The sequence below is a fragment of the Aythya fuligula genome, chromosome 1, assembly GCF_009819795.1.
Source record: "Aythya fuligula isolate bAytFul2 chromosome 1, bAytFul2.pri, whole genome shotgun sequence".
Classification (NCBI taxonomy): Eukaryota; Metazoa; Chordata; class Aves; order Anseriformes; family Anatidae; genus Aythya; species Aythya fuligula.
The window spans coordinates 206095921-206118485 of NC_045559.1; the positions used below are offsets into that span (position 1 = coordinate 206095921).

The following is a 22565-nucleotide window of genomic DNA, read 5'->3' on the forward strand; positions in this document are numbered from 1 at the left end:
AGCTGGCAGGAGAGGGGCTGAGCCACATCTGCGTGTGCCCAAGAGCAGCTCTCCCTGCTTCTGTGCCCTCAGCAGGGGACGTTTCAGGCACAGAGGAGCTGAGCAGTTCTTGTGTCCCCCCCCTGTGGGAAGGAAGCGCTTGGTGGGTGGCCACAGCCCCAGCACTGGGCTTGGGCCTCGAAAGGCTGACGTGTCCCTCCCAGCTGAGGCATCGGGGTGGTCCCAGGGGGGTTTTGGGGCGAGCTGAGTGCTTTTAGGTCGATGTGTAAGTGTGGGTTTGTGCCACAGCAGTGGGTTTGAGTCCCCTGCCTGGTGCTGATGCAACGTTTTGGGGCTGGGAGGGCTCTGGGTGGCCTTGTTAGTGCCTCTGCACGGGAGGTAGCCCCCGTTAATGGTCTGCCAGGCACACACAGCCCAGACAAACCTCAGTCCTAGGGTGAAGAGCTCCTCAAGCTCTGCAAAATGAGGAGCTGGGGCAGGACGGGCCGTGGCTGCAGACAGGGCTCCTGGCTCCGTGGTTTCGGGCACGTCAGAGGTCGGTTTCCCCATGAGTGACGCTCAGCCTGCTGCGCTGGGCTGTCTGCGTGGAGGTTGTGCTGTCATTACGGGAAATCTCGTCTAATTAGCAGTTTGTGCCTTGCGCTCCTGGCAGCCAGAAGCACGCTGAGTGCTGCTGCTGCTGCCTCGTCCTGGAGCAGCAGAAGAAGAGCTGAGGCCTGTGGGGCTGGGGTGCTGGAAGGTGGCTGCTAGGGCCGGCTGGAATCCTAATTAGGCTCCTGCCTAATTGTGGCTGCTCGTTAGCACCCTGAGAGGGGCTGTGACAGAGCCATGGCTGCCCGAGGAGAGGGGTTAGAGGCAGAAAACTGGGCACGGGTGGGTTGGAGAGGCCCAAAACGCTGGGTGGAGAGGGCAGAGAGCACCTGGAGCTGGGAGGAACTGGGAGGAGCCCCTCGGAGGTCAGGCAGAGGCAGGCAGAACTTTTTGGGGGGCTCAGACGTGTTGGGTAGAGGCTGCCCTTCCCCGTGCAGCCGGGAGGTGTCCTTCCTCACCCACAGGAGGAGCTCGCTGTGCTGGGGCTGCCCTGTGGGCCCAGGAAGGCAGCAAGCAGGCAGCTTGCTCCTAACCTGCCCTCCGAAACGGATCCTTGCTACCTGTGCTGGTTGGGGCCGTGCCCTGCACCCTTTCTGGGTCGTTCCGCAGCCGTGCCCGGCTCCTGACTCCTTTCTCTGTGTCTGTTTGCAGAAGACGCCCTGCTGGAGGCCGCGAGGTTCAACAACGTGTCCGAAGTCAACAGGTGAGCAGCTGCTGGAGGTGTGTGAGGAACGCTGCTGTGCAGGGCAGGTGGGGAAGCTCTGGGAAAGGGCTGGGCTCCTCCTGGGTGCCTCTGTGACCCCGCACGAGGCTGCGTGAGGGCAGGAGCAGAGCCAGGAGGGGCTGTGAGCGCTTACAGGTGAGCTGCAGGGTGGCTCACGGGTCGGTGCAGCATGGTGTGGACGTTCCCCTCTAGGCCAGGAGCAGCAGAGCCACGTTTTGGTGGGTCTGTCCCCAAACTAACAGCTCTCACAGGAGGCCAACAGCTCTCTTGTTGGTGCTGTGGGCAGTGCCTGCCTCTTTCGGGGTGGTGGCGTCGCTCAGGAGCTGCCAGCAGGGCTCAATTCACCCGGTTTTAGGTAAAATCACATTTCTCTCACCCCCCTTGAACCTCCCTGTGCCTCAGGGCTGTGACTTCTCTTGGCCCCAGGGCTTCCCGGGCCGCTTTGTGCAGCCCAGCTCTGCCCTTCCCCGAGCAGCTGCCCTCAACCAGGACAAGAAAACATTTTGGCAGCCTGCACGGGGTGGGAACAACCACTGCTGTGCTCCTGGCGGCCCCTGTTTGTCTCTGGGCTCTCCCACCCAGTGCAGGACCCAGGAGCTCCGTGCTGGGTGTCCTCCCACGGTGAGGAAGAGGAGGAGGAGGAAGAGGAGAGCCTCCGTGCACCCCTGGGGCTCAGCGGAAGCAGCCTGGCTCCGCCGGGGCCGGGGTCTGGTCTGGATCAAGGGCCGAGCAGGATATTGGTGCGCAGCTAATTGGCACATGTGTTCTGCTGCTGCTAATTGCAGGAAGCTGCTGCTCGGCGCTGCCGGGGGGGTGATTTGTGAGCCTGCAGGGGCACAGCAGCACCAGGGGGTTGCTCTGCGCTGCCCCTGCTGAGGGAAAGGCTGTGTCTGAACACGGCCCGGCTGTGCTGCGTGCTCACAGCTTGGGTTTTTGTGCCCTTTCCTTCTGATCCCTGCCCCACAGCACCCCACATTTGAAGCTCCCTGCCTGGCTGTGCCCGCCACGTCCCTCACCCACAGGCACGAGGCAGGACGGTGACAATGAGTGGTCCCCCTGCTCCAGGCAGCTTCAGCCTCAGCTTTATCGCACACCTCAGCAGCCCAGAGCCTCCGCGTGCTGCTGGCAGGCTCCTGGAGCTCGCAGAGGCACCAACAGCAGCACGAGGGGCTCCTGCTCTGCCCCCCCTGCAAGGAGCAGAGCCCCCGATCCGAGCTGAGCAGCGAGGGCTGCACCCAGGAGAGGGCAGCCCAGCCCCGTGAGCGCCCTGCTCCCTGCGCTGCCCCACAGAAGCAGCCCTGATGGAGTTTTCTAACGCAGCATGAGGCTCGTTTAAACCCAAATCTCTCCCGGGGTGGCGGTGTGGCAGGGCTGAGGGGCTCATGGCCTTGCTCGGGTGCTTCAGGACGTGTGTCCTGTGTCCCCAGCAGAGCCCTGCTGCTGCCTGTGCAGGGGAGCAGTTGCTGCTGCTGTTCAGCTCTCCGTCCTCTCGGCTCGAAGATGATGAGGAGAGGCAGGCCAGCTGCTGGTAATTCTCCAGGCCGTGTTCTCTGGTACGTGCTCTCCTCCTCTGCCACGAGGGGCTTGGCTTTGCTGGCAGCCTCGTTGGGCTTTTTGTGAGCGCCTCGCCCAGCTGGCTGCTCGGAGCTGGCCCCTTGGAGCAAAGGCTGTGCTGTGCAGCAGGGACCTGCAGAGCTTTTAGGATAACTCTGTTCCTTATCCCCAAAATGTTCTGATTTCTGTTGAAAGGAAGTGACTCTTCATTGCCCTAACCCAGAGGATGATCTGAATGATAACCAGGGAGTTTGGGGACCACCACAGGGGATCTGGTGGCAGCAAGCATAGCCAGGAGATGTTCCTAAACCAAACAGCAAAGCGTGGGCGGTGTGGGGAGCAAGGCATGCGTGGCTGTGTCCTGAGGCTGTGTTCCTGGCAGGCGTGGTGCTGACACGATGCAATGAAGGGTGAAACAGGTTTTAGTGTGGGAATTAAATTATTGGGGAGTGGAGAGGTGATACACGGGGACTTGGGGAATGCACACGGTCCAAGTGCACAGGGTTTGTGGTGTGGAAGGTGCAGGGGCCAGGAACAGCAGCACTACCAGCGACTGGAGGAGATGCTGGCTCCCCAGGGCAGGTCACCCCTCCAGAAGATCTCCCCCTCTGCGTTTTGGAGCGGAAATCTTCTCGCTGAAGACCCGGCAGCAGCGAGCAGAGTCCCTGCTTCCAGGGGCTTTCCCTGCTCCTGTCTTGCTGCTGAGCTGCTGGGCACAGAGAGGGGATGAGGTGGGTGTGATGAGTCCAGCTGGAAGTCTGTCAGTCAGGCGTGAAAGGATGAAAGTTGGGGACAGCAGCAGGGAACGGGAGGCTGATGTTGAAGGGAATTCCTCCTTATTCCAAGCAGCTTTTTCCTCGGTGGAGGATGAACGTGCCTTTCAGACAGAGCTCACACTGACACGTCGGTGTTGCTGTGGGAAGGATCCCATGGCCCAAGGCTGGATCCAGCTCGAGATCCACACGCTCTGTTTCCCTCTGCTCTCAGCTCCCAGCAGGTTTTCTCCTCTTTGCCCTCTCTAAATGGGAGAAAACACTCTGATTCTTGCATCGAGGTCAAGGAACGCGTTAACTTTTGCCACCATTCCCTTTGGAGCGTGTGGCCAGCTCTTCCCTTCAACCCCTCGTGCTGTTAGGCAGTGCAGAAGATAACCCCTAATTAACAGGGATGGTTTAATTTGCCCCAACCTCAGTTGTTCCCTGCGTTTGGAGGGAAAGCAAGAAGCAAAGCCATACAGAACTGCTGCCTCGATGCCCCTCGTGCTTCTGTTCGGGGGTAATACTGATCCCGTGCTCCAGCTTTATTTCCTCATCAGCCACCCCATCTCTCTTTATTACTGAGAAAAGATGAAATCTGAGGTGGTGGTCGGCTGCAGGAGACCGAGCTGAAGGTGCTGCAGGTTGCTGCACTCCCTGAATGGGGCGGCCGTTGCGGTGACCTGCTCCTTAATCCTTTCTGTAGCTGGCGTGGAGGGCGAGGCTGCGCTTCTAGAAGGCTGCTCGGCTTTTTTCACGGGCACACGTGATGGAAGGAGCCGTGCAGTGCTGCAGCCAGCCCAGCCCAGTCCCCTGCCTTGTCCTTCATGCCTCTTGCACCTTTTTGTAGCCAGGCTGCGAGGAGGAGCTGAGATAAGCTGGCAGGACCACGGTGGGTCCGTGGAGATGAGCCTGGTTGGAGGTAAAATGGGTTCTGCCCACGAACATTGCTCTCATCTTTCAGCTCTCTCCAGCGCAAGGGGTGGGCTGGGAGTTCAGCTCCTTGTTCCCCATCTGTGTTTGGGCACATTGAAGGCATTTAGAAACTGCTCGTGAAATCCCCAACTGGGCTGTGGTGTTCCCATTGCTTACCCTCACCGGGCCTGTCGTTGTTAGAATATATCCGAGTTAATGGGCATGTGAGTTTTTAGGGTAAACAGCCTTTTTTTTTCCCCTTTAAAAGTTCCCTTTAATCTCCCAACGCGTGCACCGGGTCGTGCAGCTCTTTGTTTCAGTGGAAGTTTTTTGCCTGGTTATGAAGTCAGATTTGGCCTCGGGGGCTTGGAGCAGATAGGGCAGCTCGGATTTCTCCACGTCGGCCGTGAGATATCGTGGCAGGCTCGTGTGTGCTTCGTCCTGGGAGGCTGGGAGACCAAAATGCTGGAAGGGAGGAGGAGGAGGAAGAGGAGGAGGGCAGCAGGGGTTAAGGAGGAAAGCTGGGCAACGAGCTGGTGCTGCTGCTCAGCCTCTCGGGGTTTGCAGGGCGTTTTGCCTTTACATTTCCTGTGCAGCGCTATTTTCTCCTGCTTTTTGTAGCGTTCTGAGCGTAAAATCTCCCCGGACCTGTGTTTGTGTGCTGAGTCATAAGAGCAGGCTTTGCAGCCAGCAGCCGGCCACAGGAGCCAGCAGCTCTCCTGCCTGTCTCCAAAACTGCTTCAAACCCAGCGTGCCCAGACCCTGGCTGGAGGCAGGCGCTGCTTCAGCTGGCACAGCCGCACGGACAGAGCCAGGGAGCACCCAGGGGTGTGCGGGCTGCAAGCTTCAAAGTGCAGGACAGAAATGAGCTTGTGCTGTGGCTCTGTTTTCTTCTGCTTTCCCCATCACGTGCGTTCTGCAGCGCTCTCACCCACCCTTCGAGACCTTGGGCAGCCCCACTCTCCTCCGAGGGTTCGTTTTCCCTTCAGAAATCCAGATGTGTAAGAGCTTCCCTCTAATTTTTGGCATTTTTTCATAATGTTTCCTGAGTTCACGTGTCTGCAAAACACTGCAGCCTGTTACCAGCCCTGAGCTGCTCATGCAGAGCTTGGGAAGCAGCCACGACCCATCTCAAGGAGGAACAGCAGCAAGATCAAAGGCTGTTGAGCGGCCTGCCTGGTGCTCCTCAACGGGCACCTCCTTCCTCCAGCCCTAGCAGGGGGATTTTGCTTTCACGCTGGGAATGCCTGCTGGCTTGGGATGGTTTTTTTTCCCCGTGCAAAACCGAGGGCAGGTCCCAGGAGGGCGAGCGCTTCGTAGGGTGTCAGCCACCCCTGCGGTTAAACGCTGACATATTGGGGACGGGCTGGGGGAAAAACGGAGCGGCCGAGGGCAACAGAAGCTTTTGTTGTGGAAAAGTTCAAGTTTCCAGCTTCCTCTTCCTCCACCTGTCGGGAGGGCGAGCTGGGCCCGCTCCCGGCGCTGAGCACAAACTCAAACATGCCCTCTGGGCTCGGCTGGGAGCGCGGTGTCAGCGAGTTAGTCACCCAGAACCCCGGCAGCGGGGTGAATAGGAGGCACATCTGTCTGGGGGCAGCGGGGGGAGAGGGCACGGCGCCGCGCGGCGGCCGGCTCGGGCTCAGGCTCGGGCTCTTTCTGTGCCGGGCGGAGGGATCAAAGTGCTGGAGCTTTGCGAGCTGCTGTCTCGAGGCAAAATAGCCCGGGTGCACAAAGCAGCGCGGGGCGCTCTCTCCCGAGGCTCCTCGAGCAAATTCCAGAGCACCTGGTGATGTTCTGCTGCCTCCTCTGCTCCCTCCTCTTATTTTCAGGGAAATCTTACAGCCTGCACGTCGCCCCTTGGAGCTGTGGGGCTCCACGGGCAGAGGAGATGCTGCCAGACTCCAACCTGGATCTCTGAGTGTTAGAAACACATCAGGAAAATCTGCTTGCGCAGAACACTGGAGAAGCAGCCGAGCTTTTTGCCCTAAAATCGTGAGGTTTTTCTCTAATCCTTAAGATGTACACACTCCAACAAACAACGAACACAAAAAGCCCTTTGCCCTGCACCAGAGCCCTGTTTTCATCCCACCCGTGTGGCTCGGGGTCTGTGGGGTACCTGCTGCTTGTAGGAACACCACAAACGGTGCTAACAGGGCCACGCGCGCACGGGAAACTGCTTAGTAGGTAAGAGTGAGTGTCTTGGATCTTATTTGGTTAAAATGTGGATAAACATCCTAAACATTGATCGGAGGAGTTTATTTAATTAAAAAAAATACTCCTGCTGGTAAATACATTTGGCTGTCTAGGAGCTGAGCAGTGGTCGTCGCTTTATCGATTGTCATATCATTAAATCAGGCGGGGAAAAAATTAATGATAGGCTCGAAGACCCTGAACATAAAGTTCAGTTGTCTAGAAAATCTGTTAAGTTGCTGAGCATCTTGCAGTGACTTAAAAAAAAAAAAAAAAAAACACAAAACAAAACAAAAATGGGGCTCCTAAATGAAATGTCAATGCGTGTTCTGCCAGATGAGCCGATGCTGGTGATGCTCTGCGCTCGGCTGGGTCGTGTGGCGTTCCAGATGCTGGCGATTATCTGGATTCTTGAATGGAAAACTGCCTGCTTCACCCTCACGTCTGAGCTCCCAGCCCCTGATCAAATCCTGCAGCAGAGCCCCCAGCGTCCTTCCTGGTGGGTGCACCGTGTTGTAACAGCTTCGGCTGCTGCACCAAGAGCTGATTTAATGCTTTTGTAATCTGGGAGCGCAGATAATTCATCGTTCAGGACGCACTTCCACAAAACCTGCAGAGAAAGGAAGCCTCCCAGGGAGCTAACAAGTCGTTTTTAGCGTCTCCAGAGCACTTTGAGGTTGCTGTCCTGCCCTCTGTCCCCTCAGAGACACACAGTGACCTGTTCAGCTGCAGTTCACCATCAGGAGGGAACAACCATCAGCCTGCCCTCTGTTTTGGGGGTAAAACCGAGCTTTTGCAGCAGCGACCCTGCAGATGGGGGACGTTCTGCTTGGGGCTGTGTTTCTCCATCATGCCAACGCCGCGGTGAGTGCAAGGGGCGCCGTCAGGCTGTGCACTGATATTTGCAGCCCCAAAGACACCCAGAGGTGGCTGCGAGGTGGCTGCTGGGCTGTACCTGCCGTGCCTCCGGGGCTTTCCTGCCTGCCTTCCTCCTCCTCTCCTGGCCTCCCGCCAGGTTCTCTCCGTGGCATTAATATTTTACTTCCTTTTGGTTGCTGGGTTTTACCTGGAGGACTTCGTACCGCTCAGGGAACAGCGCCAGGGGGTGGGCAGCACGATGGCAAGAGGAGAAATTCTCAAATTGCTGGGAGCTGTGGTGGCTGCGGGTCTGCGTCCACCTCGTTTATCCAACCCCGTGGGTGCCTGGCTGCACCAGGAGCTGATCTCTGCAGCCAGAAAGCTGCTCACGAGGGTTTGTCTGAAGCTGCCTGGGGCTGGGGACGTGCACGCGTGCGCAGCGTGGATCCCGTGAGGGCTCTGGGTGAGACCTGCTGCCTTTGCTGCCGCAGGGTATCGGGTGTCAACCTGTGGAGAACAAGGGGCTGTTGTTTACCTGGCACGCAGCTCTTTGTCCTTAAGCTGTAACCCTGGCGAAGGGAGTGTAAGCCTTCTGTTGGTGCTGTGGATCATTTACAGGGATCGTGGCCTTCGGAGCTGGTTCGTTTTTTGAGCTGTTGCAGTGCTGCCCTGCAGATTTCCCCGGAGACACCTCTCCTCCCTGGGCTCAGGGCCTCTCACAGGCTCCAAACTTGTGGGATCCCTGTGGGATCTCGGTTCTGGAACCTGATGAGGAGCTCAGAGCGCTTGGTAACTCTCCTGGCAAAAAAGGGCTGCTGCAAATCACCCCCTGGTACTACCCGCTGGTGTGCACAGCCTCCTGACATCCTCTGCCTGTTGTCTCCCGTGCTCTCGTGCTCCCAGTCTCATTCTGGCAGGGTACAAAGGTGCAGCTGGAGGGGAGCAAAGAGGACCTCATTTTAGGAATCTGGTTTGGGTAACAGTTCTCTGGTGCCTCACACCAGCAGGGAGCCCAGCATTCAGCTGTGCTGGGGTAGCTGTAGGGTTGGGGAGTGGGTTTGTTTTTAGTGAAACCACTGCAAGGGTTTTTGAGCAGGTGGAGGAAGGCTCGCACAGACCCCGTGTCCAGGCTGGTGTTTGTGCTTTCCTTTATGGTCATTCCAGTTGTAGGAAGATGATTTTTTTAATTTATATTTTTTTAGGAAAGAGGGGGAGCTTTTCACTCCTTTTCTCTAATTCTACCCCAGCAGTCTTTACTAAGCATCTGACGTGGTCAGTCAGCCACCTCAGCAGGCTGAGGGCAGTTAATTTGCAGAGGGTAGCCAGATTCAGGCACGTACCCTGTGTGAGCCCTCCAAGAAGTGATCTGATGGTCAGTGCATGCGAGCAGCCATGGGTGCAGTTGTGCAGTTGTGTTATCTGCGGTTCTGGAGGCGGTGTAAGTACTTAGCACCAGTCTGGTGCCTGCACGGCTGCAACTTGGCTTGTTTTCACTTCTCACAACCCCTGGGTTTGGTGGTTGCTCGTCCCTGCTGTCCGAGGGATGTGCTGTGCAGTGACACACGCCAGGACGATGGCACAGCCTCCGTTTGGGGAAGGGATGAGCCAAGAGGGGGACAGCTGCTGATGGCTGCGTAGCCCTCCCAGCTTTCTGAACCCCCCTGGATGTTAATTCCTGCAGCACGCCGTCCTGTGGGGCGGGAATGGGGTTATGGTGCTGCACCCAAAGGTGTAGGGTTCGGATCTTATCTCACCTCATTTAACTTGGGCACTCCACAAGTTGTGCCTGAGGTCTGAATTTCCCTCCTGCCTTGTGGCAACAAAGCTTTCAGACCCTCCTTTCGTGCCACCTGGGCTTTGCACTTGTAGGATGAGCTGCGTTAGCCTCTGCAGGGCTCTGTCCCTTGCCTTTAGCTGCGGGGGCTAAGAATGATGGATTGCAGGGTCAGAAGATGGAGAAAGGGCAGCGAGGCCGGAGAGCCTGGAGCCGGGCTCTGCTCAGGGGTGCCCAGGGCCAGGAGCAGAGGCCCCGGGCCCAGCCTGGAGCCCGGGAGGTGCCCTCTGGGCCCCAGGCAGCACTGCTGTGCCGGGCGGGTGCCCAGAGAGGGGCTGGGGGCTCCTTTTTGGGGTCTCCAGCAGCCACCGGGACGTGGGACTGGGCGAGCGGCTCTGCGGGGCCCTGCTGGGGCAGGGGGTGAGCGGCAGCACCCAGGGGTGCCCCCAGCATCAGCCAGGTTTGTCAGGCTGTGATTTGATCCCTCTTAGTTTTTCAGTTTGTTCTGTTTGTTCTCTTGTTGTGCGTGAGAAGTGCAAACTATCCCCTGCTGGCACGTGTCTTGGAGATCTCCTGAGCTGCTTCTGAAATCCTCGTGGCTGCAAGGCTGGCTGAGGGTTCAGACCTGCCATCAGGTTGTAGGTTAAGCAGCTTGGCTTAAGACACTCCGTGCCTTGAGCCTGAGACACTCGGTGTTGTGCTGTCTCTGCACCTCCTCCCTGACCCCGTCTCTCTCTCTCCTGCCCAGGTTGTTGCTGGAAGGCACGGACGTCAACGCCAGGCACCGGCTGGGCTGGACTGCTCTGATGGTGGCAGCTATCAACAGAAATTCCAGGTGCGTTTGTCCCAGTGCTCTCCATCACCCGGGGGTGAGCTGCTGAGCTCGATAAGCTGCCTCCCCGCTTGATAAAGCCACAGAGCTCCGCAGGGGTTCTGTAAATTTGGGGCGTTTTGGGGCACGTTGAGCAGCAGGACCCGAGGGAGCTTTTGGCTCCTCATTGCCCCGTGCGTGGCGTGGCAGGTGGAGCTCTGCAGCCTGAGAGGTGCTGAGCTGCCGGTGCCATTCCACGGCAGCAGGCTGATTTTGGCACCTGAGGAGGCTCGGGGTGTTATCAGCAGGTCCTTTAACGCCAGGGGCTCAAATAGCTCCCGTCAGAGCAGCCACGTCCCTCCTGGCTTGCGGGGCCTTTGCCGGGTCTTTCATGCTAGGCCTTTATGAAGCAAAAAGGCCCAACGCCGTGCCCTCCCTCCTGAGTTCCCATGATGATCGCTGTGGCTTCTTGTAACCTTTTAAAGGCACTCCTAAATATATTCAGTCTACAACTAAATTCAATTAGTTTTTTTTTTTTTTATTTAAAGAAAAAAAAAAAAAAGAGAGAAATCCAATTTTCGAAAACGTGGGACAGACGGGAGAATGAGCTTTGATGTTACAACCTCTCGGGGACGCTTTACTTAGTCACAAGTTCATAAGCAAAAAAGCCTAATGACTTGGGAAAACACAGGATTAAAGCGGGGCACAAAGGCCGAATATCCGCTCTCGGGCGACGCGATTCGGATCCGTGTGCCGAGTTCGTGTGTGGTGCAAACTTTGATGTGTGCCATGACAAGCTGGAAGTCGTGACCTCCTCGGGGAGCTCCTTAAGACGGGCACAGAGGCGGGGGACGGGGACTGTTTGTTTAACTTTGATGTCCGAGCAGCAACGGGCCCCGTTGTTTGCCCGGCCGCGGAGGGCCGGGCTTCGGAGCCTCCCACCTCTGCCGCAGGACAATGGGCAGCAATGGAGTGTGACGGCTGTTGACCATTCCAAGTGACCGGTGGACCAGAACAGGGCTTCCCGAGTTGCAAAGGCTCAGAGGAGACGGGGAGAAAGGCCGTTCACGGTACAGTAATTGCCTAAAATCAGGTAGAAATGCTCATGGAAACGTCGAGGCAGGGCCGGGCGCGCGGCACCCAGGCGGGTCCCTCGCTGCGGGCACAGCACCGGCAGGGCGTCGTGCTGGGGACCTGGCAGGAAGGCAGCGCTGGCCGTGGTGCCTGAATTGTGTTTGTTTTCCCCACGTTTTGGACAAACATTGACTTGAATTGAAAATTAGGAGTCCTGGAGTATCTGAAGCTTGGTAGGACGCGTCTCTGACAATATACCAGAAGAGTAATTAGGCACTTCACGGAGGCAAACATTGGTGCCAGCCCGCCAAGCTTCCTCCTGGTGTAACAGCTCTGTTGCTACCACTGGGGTGATGCCAGACGTATTTTTGGGAGCGGGGAGAGCCGGGCGTGGGGAGCTGCTGGCTTTGACTCAACGGTGTAGGTTTGCCCGCAGAATTGTACACACTTGGCTCTTCCCTTCCCAACGCAGCGCCTGCTGCTGCTCGGGATCTCTCGCAGTCCTTTTATACACTCTGGGGACTGGGCTGAATGCGGCTCGCTGCACTCTGCAGGAGGATGCAGGATTTTTGGCTCTGTCCAGCCACAGCAGCTGCATTACAAGTGGTGAGGATTTAGGTTCTCAGCTCCTCAGTCAGAAAGCCTCTGGGGGGTGAGCAGGGTCTGTGGCTCTCACGTCAGAGGAGAGGTCAGCGGTGGCTCGGAGGTGGCCCAGATGCAGCCGCTGAGCCAGGGTCTGCACCTTTAGCTTGGGAGAAGCACAAGGTCATTCAATTTTGCTTAAATGTGCTCTGCCAGCACTTAGTTTTTAATGTTTTCGCTACCTGAGCGAGTTACCCAGCGTGGCTTCAGGGGGCCGCGGCGCTGGGAGCTGAAATGAGTGTTTTCGTGTTAGAACCACTAAGAGAAAGGAAGCCTTCAGCCCCAAATTGCTGTCTCTCCCAAGTCGTTTTTCAAAGTGGAACTATGGCTTGGAGTCTCTGCTGTGCTGCTGGAGATTTCCGTGACCTGTCCTTTAGCTTTGTAATGTTTCCCAATTTTCGCAGCCCTCACTCTTCCAATTAGACAGCTCCAGTCCATATGTTTAATCTAATTTCAGAGGCGCTGCATTGATGATTCCTGTCAGCTGCCCTCAGCTACAAGATGAAATCCCAGGTGCCAGCAGGGATCTTTGGGGTCTGTCTTCTCTTTTTTTTTTTCAACGAAACACTGATCGTTCTCCTCCTCTTGAAAATTTCCTGTGTCCAAAACATCCCGAGGCACTGAGCAGCGATCCTGGTGTGTTCCCACTTGAGGTTTGCGTTTCTACTGATCGTTTTCAAGGGTGTGTAGCTGGGAAGGAGCAGAGTGCTGGCTCCTAGCCCCACCACCAGGCACTTTGCTCTGCTGCCTGGGGCAGGGCAGGGGCTGTGCGTGCTGCAGGGCGTGCTCTCAGCACTTCAAGGCCTCAGCAGTGCCTCAGCAGAGTGTGGCTCATCGTGCTTGGACTTGGGTCAGCCTCAGCAGCACTTTTTGTAGAAAACATGGACATTTTTTCGAGAAGAACCAGTTGTGTGATCTGCAGGAGAGCTACCACGACGTCTGGGATCCACTCGGTCTCTGCTGGGTGGCTGGGGGGAGTTATTTCTCTTCTCCTGGCCTTTAAATGCTGTGCGTGTCTTTGTGTGCCACTGGGGCTCTCTCTTGCACTGCAGATTCCCAGGGCCACAGCGCGCGGTGCCAGTCAGAGTTCAAGCCCCCAGCCGTTGCTGAGATGCCAATTACAGAAATGAAGGGAGGCTGCTAATTGCTGCAGCATGGCGCCTGAGTTTGCTGTTGGGTGATGTAAATTTAGCTGAGATAATCTAGATGATGTAAAACAACGCAGATGATATAAAAGCTTTGTAGAATGAGTTCTGTTCCTTTTTTGTTCTCCTAATAAGCGCGTTTCCTTCTTCCAGACCTTTCCTGAGGCAGGGATAGATCAACTTTGTGGTTGCTTTTTATAAGTGAGCGGGGGTCCCGCTCCAAACCCCTCTGCTCTGCGGTGAGACAGCTTGTAACCGGCTTGAGATAGAGACAGATCGGCTGTCAGCACGTTTACACAGGCAAAGGAGGGTTTCTGCTGAAATTCCTGTTGCTGGGGGAGCTTTAGCATAGCTAAGGACACGCTGATGCTGGTTTTAGTCCAAACATGAGGACGGGTAAGTGTCACCTCACGCATTCTGCGGGGTCTGACAGCCCTGAGTCCCTGCTAGGGCTGAGGAGTAACCCAGGTGGGTGGCTGTGCACACACACACACACACACCCCTTACTTTTCGTGTACATTTTCCTTTTGGAGTGGCTCCTGGCCTGTTTCCTCTTCAGTATCTGTGCGAGCCCGTTCTTCTGAACCTCAAGCCCTGTTTTAAAATGGTTTCTTAATTCTCCTGGAAAGACGTCCGTGTTCAAAGGGAGGATTTATGGCCGATGTGAAAAACACTGCTAGGGGCCTTCTTCCCTTGGCCGTACCTGCTAGCTTTGCACATCTACCATATTTATAGTAATTAAGCTTTAATTAAACGCTTGCTGCGAGCTTTGTGGGTTTTGTGCCTTCGTTAAAATCAGCTCTCATGAATAAAACCAAATGAAGCAGCGAGCACCTCAGCAGGCCAGTGGCCCAGGCCCTGCACGGCGAGGTGACGGGTTTCTCTGAGCAGTGCCCACGTTTTTACAGCACGGAGAGAGAACAGAAAACGACTTTTGCTGCGGCTGGCTCTGTCCCAGCAAGGTCTCTGCCCCAGGGGGTGTTTTTTGGGACCAGCTGCAGCTCTGGGTGGGAGTGAGGCAGAGCTGCCTGCGTTGGGGGAGGCTGGGTGTGTTTCCTCAGGGTAAGCACACCAGTCCTCATCTTTCCAGCTTCCCCTTTTCCTCTTTGCTAATATCACTGCAGGGCTTCTGTCCATCTTCCTGCGCCCTTTCTCACATCCCCGTCTTGTTTTACACTGAAAGGAGCCCTTCAGCCTTGCACTAAGTGCCTCCAGCAGCTGTGCAGAGATCTTATCAAGATGCCCCCAGTGAGTGCAGGGAAAGCAGGAGGAGGGACAGGAACAGAACCCAGCTCCACCTAAAGAGCGTTTCTTTAGTTAAACAGATGCTTTCTGTTGGAAGCTCGTCCCCAGCTCCCTTTCCCATGGGTGTTGTTCAGTCCAGACCCCTTTGTGCTCTCTGAAAGCAGCAAGGGCCAGCCTCAGAGCTCTGTGCTGCTGAATCATTCCTTCCTCGTGCTTTGCAGTGCGTCTTGCTTCTTCATCCAGTTCAGTGTGAGCTCCTGCCTTCGCCTCCCAGCTGTACATCTTCCTGTTTCATCAGGGGCTTTACCCTCTGGTTCCTCCCTTAGCTGTTCCAACATCCTCTCCTTTTTCTCTATTTCCCTTCTGCAGCTTTGGCTTCTTGCACACCCTTTTCTCCGTATGATTCCATCTTCAGGTCTGGATCTTTTTCCTTCTCAACACCTTCCTGCCAAAGACAAGTGACTCCTCTGGGCCTCAGCAATCCTTTTCCTTCCCCATTTTTCTCTGTAGACAACAGAGCTGTGGGGCAGAGGCTCTACAAGGAACCAGGACCAGCAGTGCCTGGCCCCTTCCCTCCTCCACCTCTCTGCACAGAGAGGAGCTGGGGAGAGGCTCCCCCTCTGCACTGCTGTGGCTGCTGTAGGCTGGAACGTGTGCCTCTTCCACACGTACCTGGGCTGCGTAGAAGGTGCTGTGCAGATGTTTTATTTTGGTAATAACAGCACGTCGTGCATGGCAATATTCTGGTGGGTGCGTTCCAAGGCTTGCAGCGAGGGCTGACCGATCGGAGCTGCTCCCTGTCTATAGGCACTGACGTGATGAAGTGCTGCAGCCTTGTCACCTATATTAGCTACATACATCTGTTCTCTGGGATTTTTTTCACTCCTTTCACTTCAGGCAACTGTTTCAGAGCCGTCTGCAGCAGAGCTGGCAGGATACCTGGATGCCTTCGGAAGCACACGTGGCCTTAGCGCTGGCTGTCAAGGAGCTGAGGAGTGACACGAGGTTTTCTGCTGAGGATGCTGCATTTTGGGGGCTTGCTCCTGTAAACCGAGGCATTGTGGTGGAGAGATGGGGTCTTCTTTGTGTCCGGGCAGGACCTGGGGCTCCCGCCAGAGCTCAGGGCAGCCGGATATCAAAACACATCAAGGTTTTTGCATTGTGCTGCTAACTCACGGTCATGGGGATCACCGGGCTTCGTGCTTCACCAACCCCAGCTGCCGGCGGCTTGGTCCGGGCGCTGCGCCTCTCCTGACGCAGCCCCAGCCACGTCCAGCCACCTCGTCATTGATTTCTCCCCCCCCCTCCCTGCATTGTATGGATGTATTTATTTATTTAACAATATGTTGGGCCGGCCATTAAAAGCAGAAAGCACTTTCTCCGATCGATCGAGCTGCCCGACAAACTTCAGCTCAGCGCTGCCCTCTGAGTCATCAGCAGGGTCAGCACGGATTTGTATTCACGCTGATGAATAGGCCCTGCCTCTAATCGAATCAAAACTTGATCAGCAAATTAAAACTCGGCTCGTTGAGGCTGTTGAGCACAGGTGAGTTATGGAGGGGCCTCGGCCAGCTCCAGGCTGTGTCCCTCTCCGGGTATCCGGTGAGGAGAGTTTTCTGCCCCGATGCCTGTGCCAAGAGAAATGAAACAGGAGGAATATTGACCAGGGACTCCTCCGGTGAGCAGCCACCCCTTTATTAATACCCAGTAACAGCTACAGAGGAGAGAGCTGCCTTGATGCCTTCCATAACGTTTTGACCAGAGCCTCACAGAGCTTCAGAGAGCTTCCATAATTAATCCCCGGAGCTGCCTTTTGACCTGGGAAGCAGCTACACCTCTTCCCCCTGGAAAACTGGGATTTTTTAACCAGATTTAACTGGGATTTTTAACCAGAGACTAGATTGCTGGACCGTGCTTTGTTAGTGCCACCTGATTTCTGTAAGCCCTTTGCTTATTCCAATCCACACGCTTTGCGCCGATGAGTGCGGTCACTCTGCATTTTGATTCCGCTGTTACCTTTCCTAAAGGCTAATTTGCTTGAATGTCCCATTACCTGCAAATTGGATGGGTACGATCAATAGTTGTGATTCCAGGAACGGCTGGCTGCTGCAGAAGTGCCCGGAGGGGACGACACGTCCCAAAAGCAGGAGGTTAGATTGAAAGATGGTTGGACAGGGAGGCTGGACGTACAGCGCGGTGTTATCGGGCCAGCGAGTCCCTTTCCCTTCCTGTTTACAGGATCCCAGAGCCTGAAAAAAAGAGCTGCCATCAGGGGCCGGGGTTTTGGAACACCAAATTTTGCCAGTAAGAGATCCTATCAGTGCTTATTAAACTCGAGCCTCCCAGCAGTCTTAAGAGCTAAGGAAATGTTCCTTATCTCCGCTTTATAGATGGGGGGGAAATGGTGAAAAGGGTCATTAACGGAGAGAGCCGGGCAGTGCAGACACCGTAACCTCCTGCCTGCACATTCAGGCTGCCTGGCAGCTGGCACACATCTAAACTTCTCCTGAAAGGTTGTTGTCCAGGGGGCAATGCTGAAGGTGTGCGCTACGAATGGAGAGGAAAGGGCTTCCTGAGAGTCACCAGGAGCACATGGAGGTGATAGCTGATGAAGTGCCTGGGAAGAACATTCATCTCGAGGTAGGCACTAAGAACAGGACGGGAAGACAGATGAAGCTACCGAGGAAATTACAAGGCATTGTGTGTTTTCCTGTGACTCATTTGGTACCCGTATCTCACCCCTGGGCTGCGGGGTTGTGGATTAAAGCCCTGCACTGGGACTTGGGATCGTTTCTCTGAAAATGAAGAAGAGGCAGCGACCTTAAAACACATCATAGCCTGTCAGCTAAAATGGCAGTGGAGGGATCTCTTTGGTGGTGACAGCCGTGAGGCCTGGGTCCGAGGAGGGAGGTGTGTCCGTATCAGAACCTGTGCTGCGAAGGACCTGAAGGATCAGAACAGCTCTGGCACACCAGCACGGTGTGTTGGGTGGAACCTGTGGTCCCATTGCACCTAAGGCCACTCATTATTTAGTTGTCCATCCCTAGGTCCTCACCAAAGAAACCACGGGGGAACAGGGCAGTGCCTGCCCCACGGTTTTCCATCCTGCACCTCCTGCTTCCCACAGGGATTGCATCTTCAAGATCTCCGATGCGCTTCTCTCGCAGCACTTACTGGAGTTGCAGGATGTCTCCAGAGCAATCCAGCACTGGGTCTTCCAGCAGGACTGTGCAGAGATCAGTGAGCTCCTCCAGGTAGAAGCCCTGTCTGTGGCACCGTCATTTCTCCTGCTTTGGAGCTGTGGACAACTGGCACACCCCGTGCCCAGCATCACCAGCCTGGCATCGAAAACAGGGTCAAGGATCTCTGAGGACCTACAGAGTGAGCAGGGGTGGAAGAGCCTGGGCAGCTGTGTGTGCTGAAAAGCCCTTGCGAGAGGTGCTGAAGGACTTGTAGGATAAGTTTTGTTCCCCGTGCCTTCCTGATGCTCCTAAGGTGGTCCTGAAGGACCTACAGGCTTATTGTGTGTGTGGAGAGAGTGCTCCCACATAAGGTGTCCTCACTGGGGTGGCCTTTAGGAGCACAGCAGCAGAGACATGGCTTTTGTGAACGTGGGGTGGGAGATTTGTTGTTGAAATTGTTCCGTGAGGACTGAGGATGAGACAAAAAGGTTCTGTCTGGCTGGGATTATGCTGAAGAGAGTAGATAGTGGCACACAGTGATGCTTGCACCAAGAGCAAAACTGCTGAATGAACGGGAAGAGAAGTCAGTCTGTCTGGAGAGATCCAGCTGGCAGGGGACAAGCACATCTCTTACACAAGGACACAGAGGACAAGCACACCTCACACACAAGGACATCTCACACCCAAGGCTTCCTGTCCTCTGCTGCTGATACCCAAAAGTAGGGGAGATGACCTCCCCTCAGTGCCAGCAGGTACCTGCCGGTTGGGTGTCTCTCCAGGCTCTCGCCAGGGGTGCCCAGGGCCAGGAGCAGAGGCCCCGGGCCCAGCCTGGAGCCCGGGAGGTGCCCTCTGGGCCCCAGGCAGCACTGCTGTGCCGGGCGGGTGCCCAGAGAGGGGCTGGGGGCTCCTCCGCGGGGGCTCCAGCAGCCGCCGGGACGTGGGGCTGGGCGAGCGGCTCCGCGGGGCCCTGCTGGGCTGCGCTGAACAATCACCATTTGAAGATCAAGATGTAGTGCATCTCAGCCGAAATATTTTAGAAGTAAGGACGTTGCTGATGTGTGAATGTAAAGGAACTCGGGGTGATCCCAGAGGTGCGTGCCAGGAGGGGCTCCTGGCTTCCAGCGTGCTGCTTTATTCCCCAGAAGTAACTTTGTGCACGGTGAGGAGCGTCGCAGTGCCTCTGTTCAAAGAAGAGAATAACCACCTCGTATTCCACTAATGCATTTATGGGGTAAACGGGAGAGAAGCTTAAGTTAAATGGTAAATGTGAGCTGACAAGAGGCAGCCTGCAGATCCCTGTCAGTCAGGCTGCGCTGCGCGGGGCACAGAGCCGCTGTCAGCCCCTGAGCCACGGCACCGGTGATGGATGCTCGCTAACGCCGCGCTGTCTAGTTGTCATGGCAAGCTTGAACCCTGGAAAGAAATAAAAAAATAAAAATTAACTGGCTTCGAGCTGCTTTCGGAGGTGGTGGGAGATCTGATTTTTGCCTGATGATTCTGGGTTCAGAAGCAGCTCTACACCTAAACGTCTTTTAAAGACCTCCAGGGATGGGGACTGAACCCTGGGCAGCCCATCCCAATGCCTCACAACCCTTTTGGTGAAGAAGTTCTTCCTAATATCCACCCTAAAGCATTGTGCTGATCTGTCAGTGTGTTGGTAACCTTCCAGGTCTGGGGACCCAAAGCCTCAGCTCCAGCACAGGGCAGTGGAGTAGGGGATGTGCTGCCTGTGTTGCTGTGCTGCCCTAGGAGGATCTGCCTCTCCGCCAGGCACTGCAGGGTGCAGTAATTGGGAGTCCTCTACCAATTCAGAGATGAAATCTCTTTCAGAAGTCCTGGCTGTGTTGCAGATGATCAGGCTGTCTTCAGCAGTGATCTCGTACAAATTGTCTGGTGCTCAAAGACAGGTTTGACTGAACCTCATGCAGGAGTTGAATGCTTTTCTTCCAGAACCCTTTATAAGTAATGCAGTTGAGATCTGGTTTTGAGTTCTGAGTTTGGTGCTTCCTCTTGGGAGGGCAGAAGAAAGCAAGGACTGGCTGTGTGTGACATCCAGCGTGGGTGCAAGGGCTGCCTGCTTAAGGGTGGCTTCCATCAGCTCCCCAGGGGTAGAGGGACCACTAAAATGAGAGCTATAAACAGTAGAGCAGAGACCTTGGGTGTGACTAGGAGCCTTCCAGACCCTTACCGTGTCATACTTCATACTGAAATCCCATATGCGTGTATTGTAGGATGGCACCTTTAGTAATGGAGACTGTACTGTCATGATTGCCTCCAAAAGCAAAAAAAGTAAAAGCAAAATTGCCTCCAAAAGGAAAAGCACAAGCTAGTTTTACTTCCCGTGCCTTGAAGAGTGTTGTAAGAATCCACTTTGTAGCCAAGCTCTGGCTCTGACTGCTGTGGCTGTGAGCAGTTTCCACCACTGACCCAGACTAAAAAACAGACTAAAAAAGTTGCAGGGCTGCATTTCTCACTGCACGTGGCCCTACAAGTGCCTCCCACATCTCGTTGTTTTCAGAAGATGCTGGTGTTGTTTTATTTGTTGAAATATTCCATAATAGACGTTGGTTTAACTTCCCCCCGCTAGCTGGGAATGTTTGAGGATGGCTTTCTGAGCCCTTTCTCAGGGCCTGATGGATTCTGGTCACCCATTCTGATCACTCACTGTGCCTCTGCCTTCCTTTTCCTGTGATTTGTACCAGCTTGGTGAAGATCCTGCTTGCAGCTAACGCAGACCCAAACCTCGGAGATGAATTCAGCAGCGTGTACGAGACTGCCAAGGAAAAAGGCCTCCATTCGTTAGAAGGTAATACTGTTCCTGTTCAGCTGCCTGTGTTTGCCTTTGAGGTCCCAAAATTTCAGTTTCTGTCTTTGAAATGGAAATTTGACCTCTTTTTTTCCCCAGCTTCTATTTAAATGCAGAGTTACTGGTGCTGTGTGTGGGTGTATGTCTGCAGGTGAGAGAAAACAGTACGTAGCTGCTCACGAGAAGCAATTCCTCAGTATCCTAGGGATAACTTTTTTATGTACAGCCAGAACACGGTACGAGGCTGTAGGTAGGAGCACCATCCCACTGCCCGGGGAAGGGCAGCGTATTCCACTAGCAGGTTTAGGCTTCTGTCTTACAAACAGCCATAAAATGAAGGAAGACTTGTCCAACTGACAGAAAGCTGAATGATGCTGACCTGCTTGCAAGTACTCTGGCTGGTTTTTGGCCAGGTGTTAGTGCTGCCTTTCCTCCCTTGCCTCTAGACTCATGCCTTCAGTCTTCAGCCTAAACCAAGGACTTTTTCCCTGCTCTTATTTGATCTCGTTACGATTTTTCCTGGCCCACGTCCCAAGTTCCAGTCTCACCCTGACGTTATGCCCATTGCTGGGGAGCTGAGGCAGGCTGGACCCCGCTAACATGCCACCAGCTGCTACCCTCCTGGTTCTGGAGGCATTTTCCCCACCCAAAAGCTGAGCTGACCCACCGTGAGCCCTGGGTCAGCAGCCATGGCACGTGAATCCTCACGTGCAGCATCTCCAGGTCTCTTCTGGCCACCTTGCCAGAGCTCAGCCCACGCTGGGACTCCTCAGGGCCTGGAGTCTCCAGCCTGACTGCATTGTGTGCTTCACCTTCTGCCTCGAAGGGAAACCTTCCCCTGATCACTGCCAGGAGGAAATTTGGGGAAGCCACCCCCTCGGTTCTCCAGGGCGTGTGTTTGCCCCCTGTAGTTTGCAGAGCCAAAATCGCACGGTGACAGCGTCCATCCATCCCTCTGAGCTTTTTGCCTCGCTGCTAAGAGCTGAAAGCTCTCAGAAAAGTCTAATGAAGGCGTAATATTTGAATATTGGAACCCTTCATAAAACCCGGGTTGAGTTAAGAAGATGAATCAGCGAGGGGACAGCTTTGACAGGGCGTTATTTTATTTTTAAAAGCTCTCCGCTCTCATCCCTCACCGTAACCCACCCGTGCAATAGACCTGCTCCTTGATGGAAGTGAGGACACACATCTATCAGATTGCTGTAGCAGTGAATGCAAAATGTATGAAACAACATTAAAAAATGAACAATGGAATGCCAATACATAATGCATGTACACAGACTTTATTTAAGACAAAGTGTATCAGCCAATAAAGTTAATTGTTTTTGTCTGCATTCATCCCTCTCTAATGTTATATATTTTTGGGGTGAGGAAAAGATAAGGCCACTCAGTAAGAAGTTGCATTAATTCTTTGCTTGACATGTTTTATTAAAAAGAATAAATTCTGTTGCATTTTAAAAAAGAGAGGGAGAGAGAGAAACTGCCTTTGTTTTTTTATATTTTTTTTTTTTTACCCATTTACATATTTCGTGTATAAATATTTTTTCATAAAAACATCCAAATCGAGAGGGTATGCTCCGCAAACACTGCACAAAATATATTACAGACATTTATATGGATGGCAGGAAGGGAGACAGAGGGCTGAAAATTTCCAGGCACCCAGTGATTGATGGTCGACGAGGCTTCCCCTGACGCTTTATTGAGTTTCCGATGATTATCTCTCTCTGAGACATTTTTTACAGATGACGGCCGAGCTGTCACAACGGACCATGGGGGAAAAAAACCAACAATAATAACACTTTAATCTCTTTACTGCACTGCTCCCTAGTATCTCAGATTCATCTTCCCTGACGCACGCAGTTCATTATCCTGCTCCTCCCTGGGTAGGAAATGACGACAAATAAATAAATATACATACTCGCCCGGTCCGCTCGGAGAAAAGACCCAGGAAAGGAAAGGAGCCAGGGCATTAATTGATCTTCCTGGAGGTACTGCGGTTCATTAGCGGGGATGCTGGGCTAGAGCAGCAGCAGGCATTCATTGCGGTGCTTTCTGTACCAAATCTTCTGGCAGCCTGTCAGGAGGTCTTCGCAGGGAGCGTGGAGGCTGCAGGACATCCACGGGCTGTGTCAGTTTGCCTTGCTGGTGCAGAGCAGTAGTGCCCAGAGCACCCAAACTCCCTGAACGTGGGCTTCCTCGGGTTTAGTTGTCAAAGCCCACAGCCCTGAGCTGCTCGTGGGAGATGGATCTTCACTCCTGAGACATGGGGATGGTGTTTGCCGTGGGCTCTTGACTGTAC

General features: G+C 54.6%; 1 protein-coding gene across 1 annotated transcript in view; it reads left to right on the forward strand.

Moving 5' to 3' along the window:
• CLPB (caseinolytic mitochondrial matrix peptidase chaperone subunit B) overlaps positions 1-22565 on the forward strand; it is a 65550-nt gene that overhangs the window by 528 nt on the left and 42457 nt on the right. Inside the window, exons 2-4 of the mRNA XM_032207476.1 lie at positions 1243-1294; positions 10110-10196; positions 20163-20266. Coding sequence (XP_032063367.1) covers positions 10168-10196; positions 20163-20266 — 133 coding nt within the window. The 5' untranslated portion in view covers positions 1243-1294; positions 10110-10167. The remainder of the gene's footprint in view (positions 1-1242; positions 1295-10109; positions 10197-20162; positions 20267-22565) is intronic.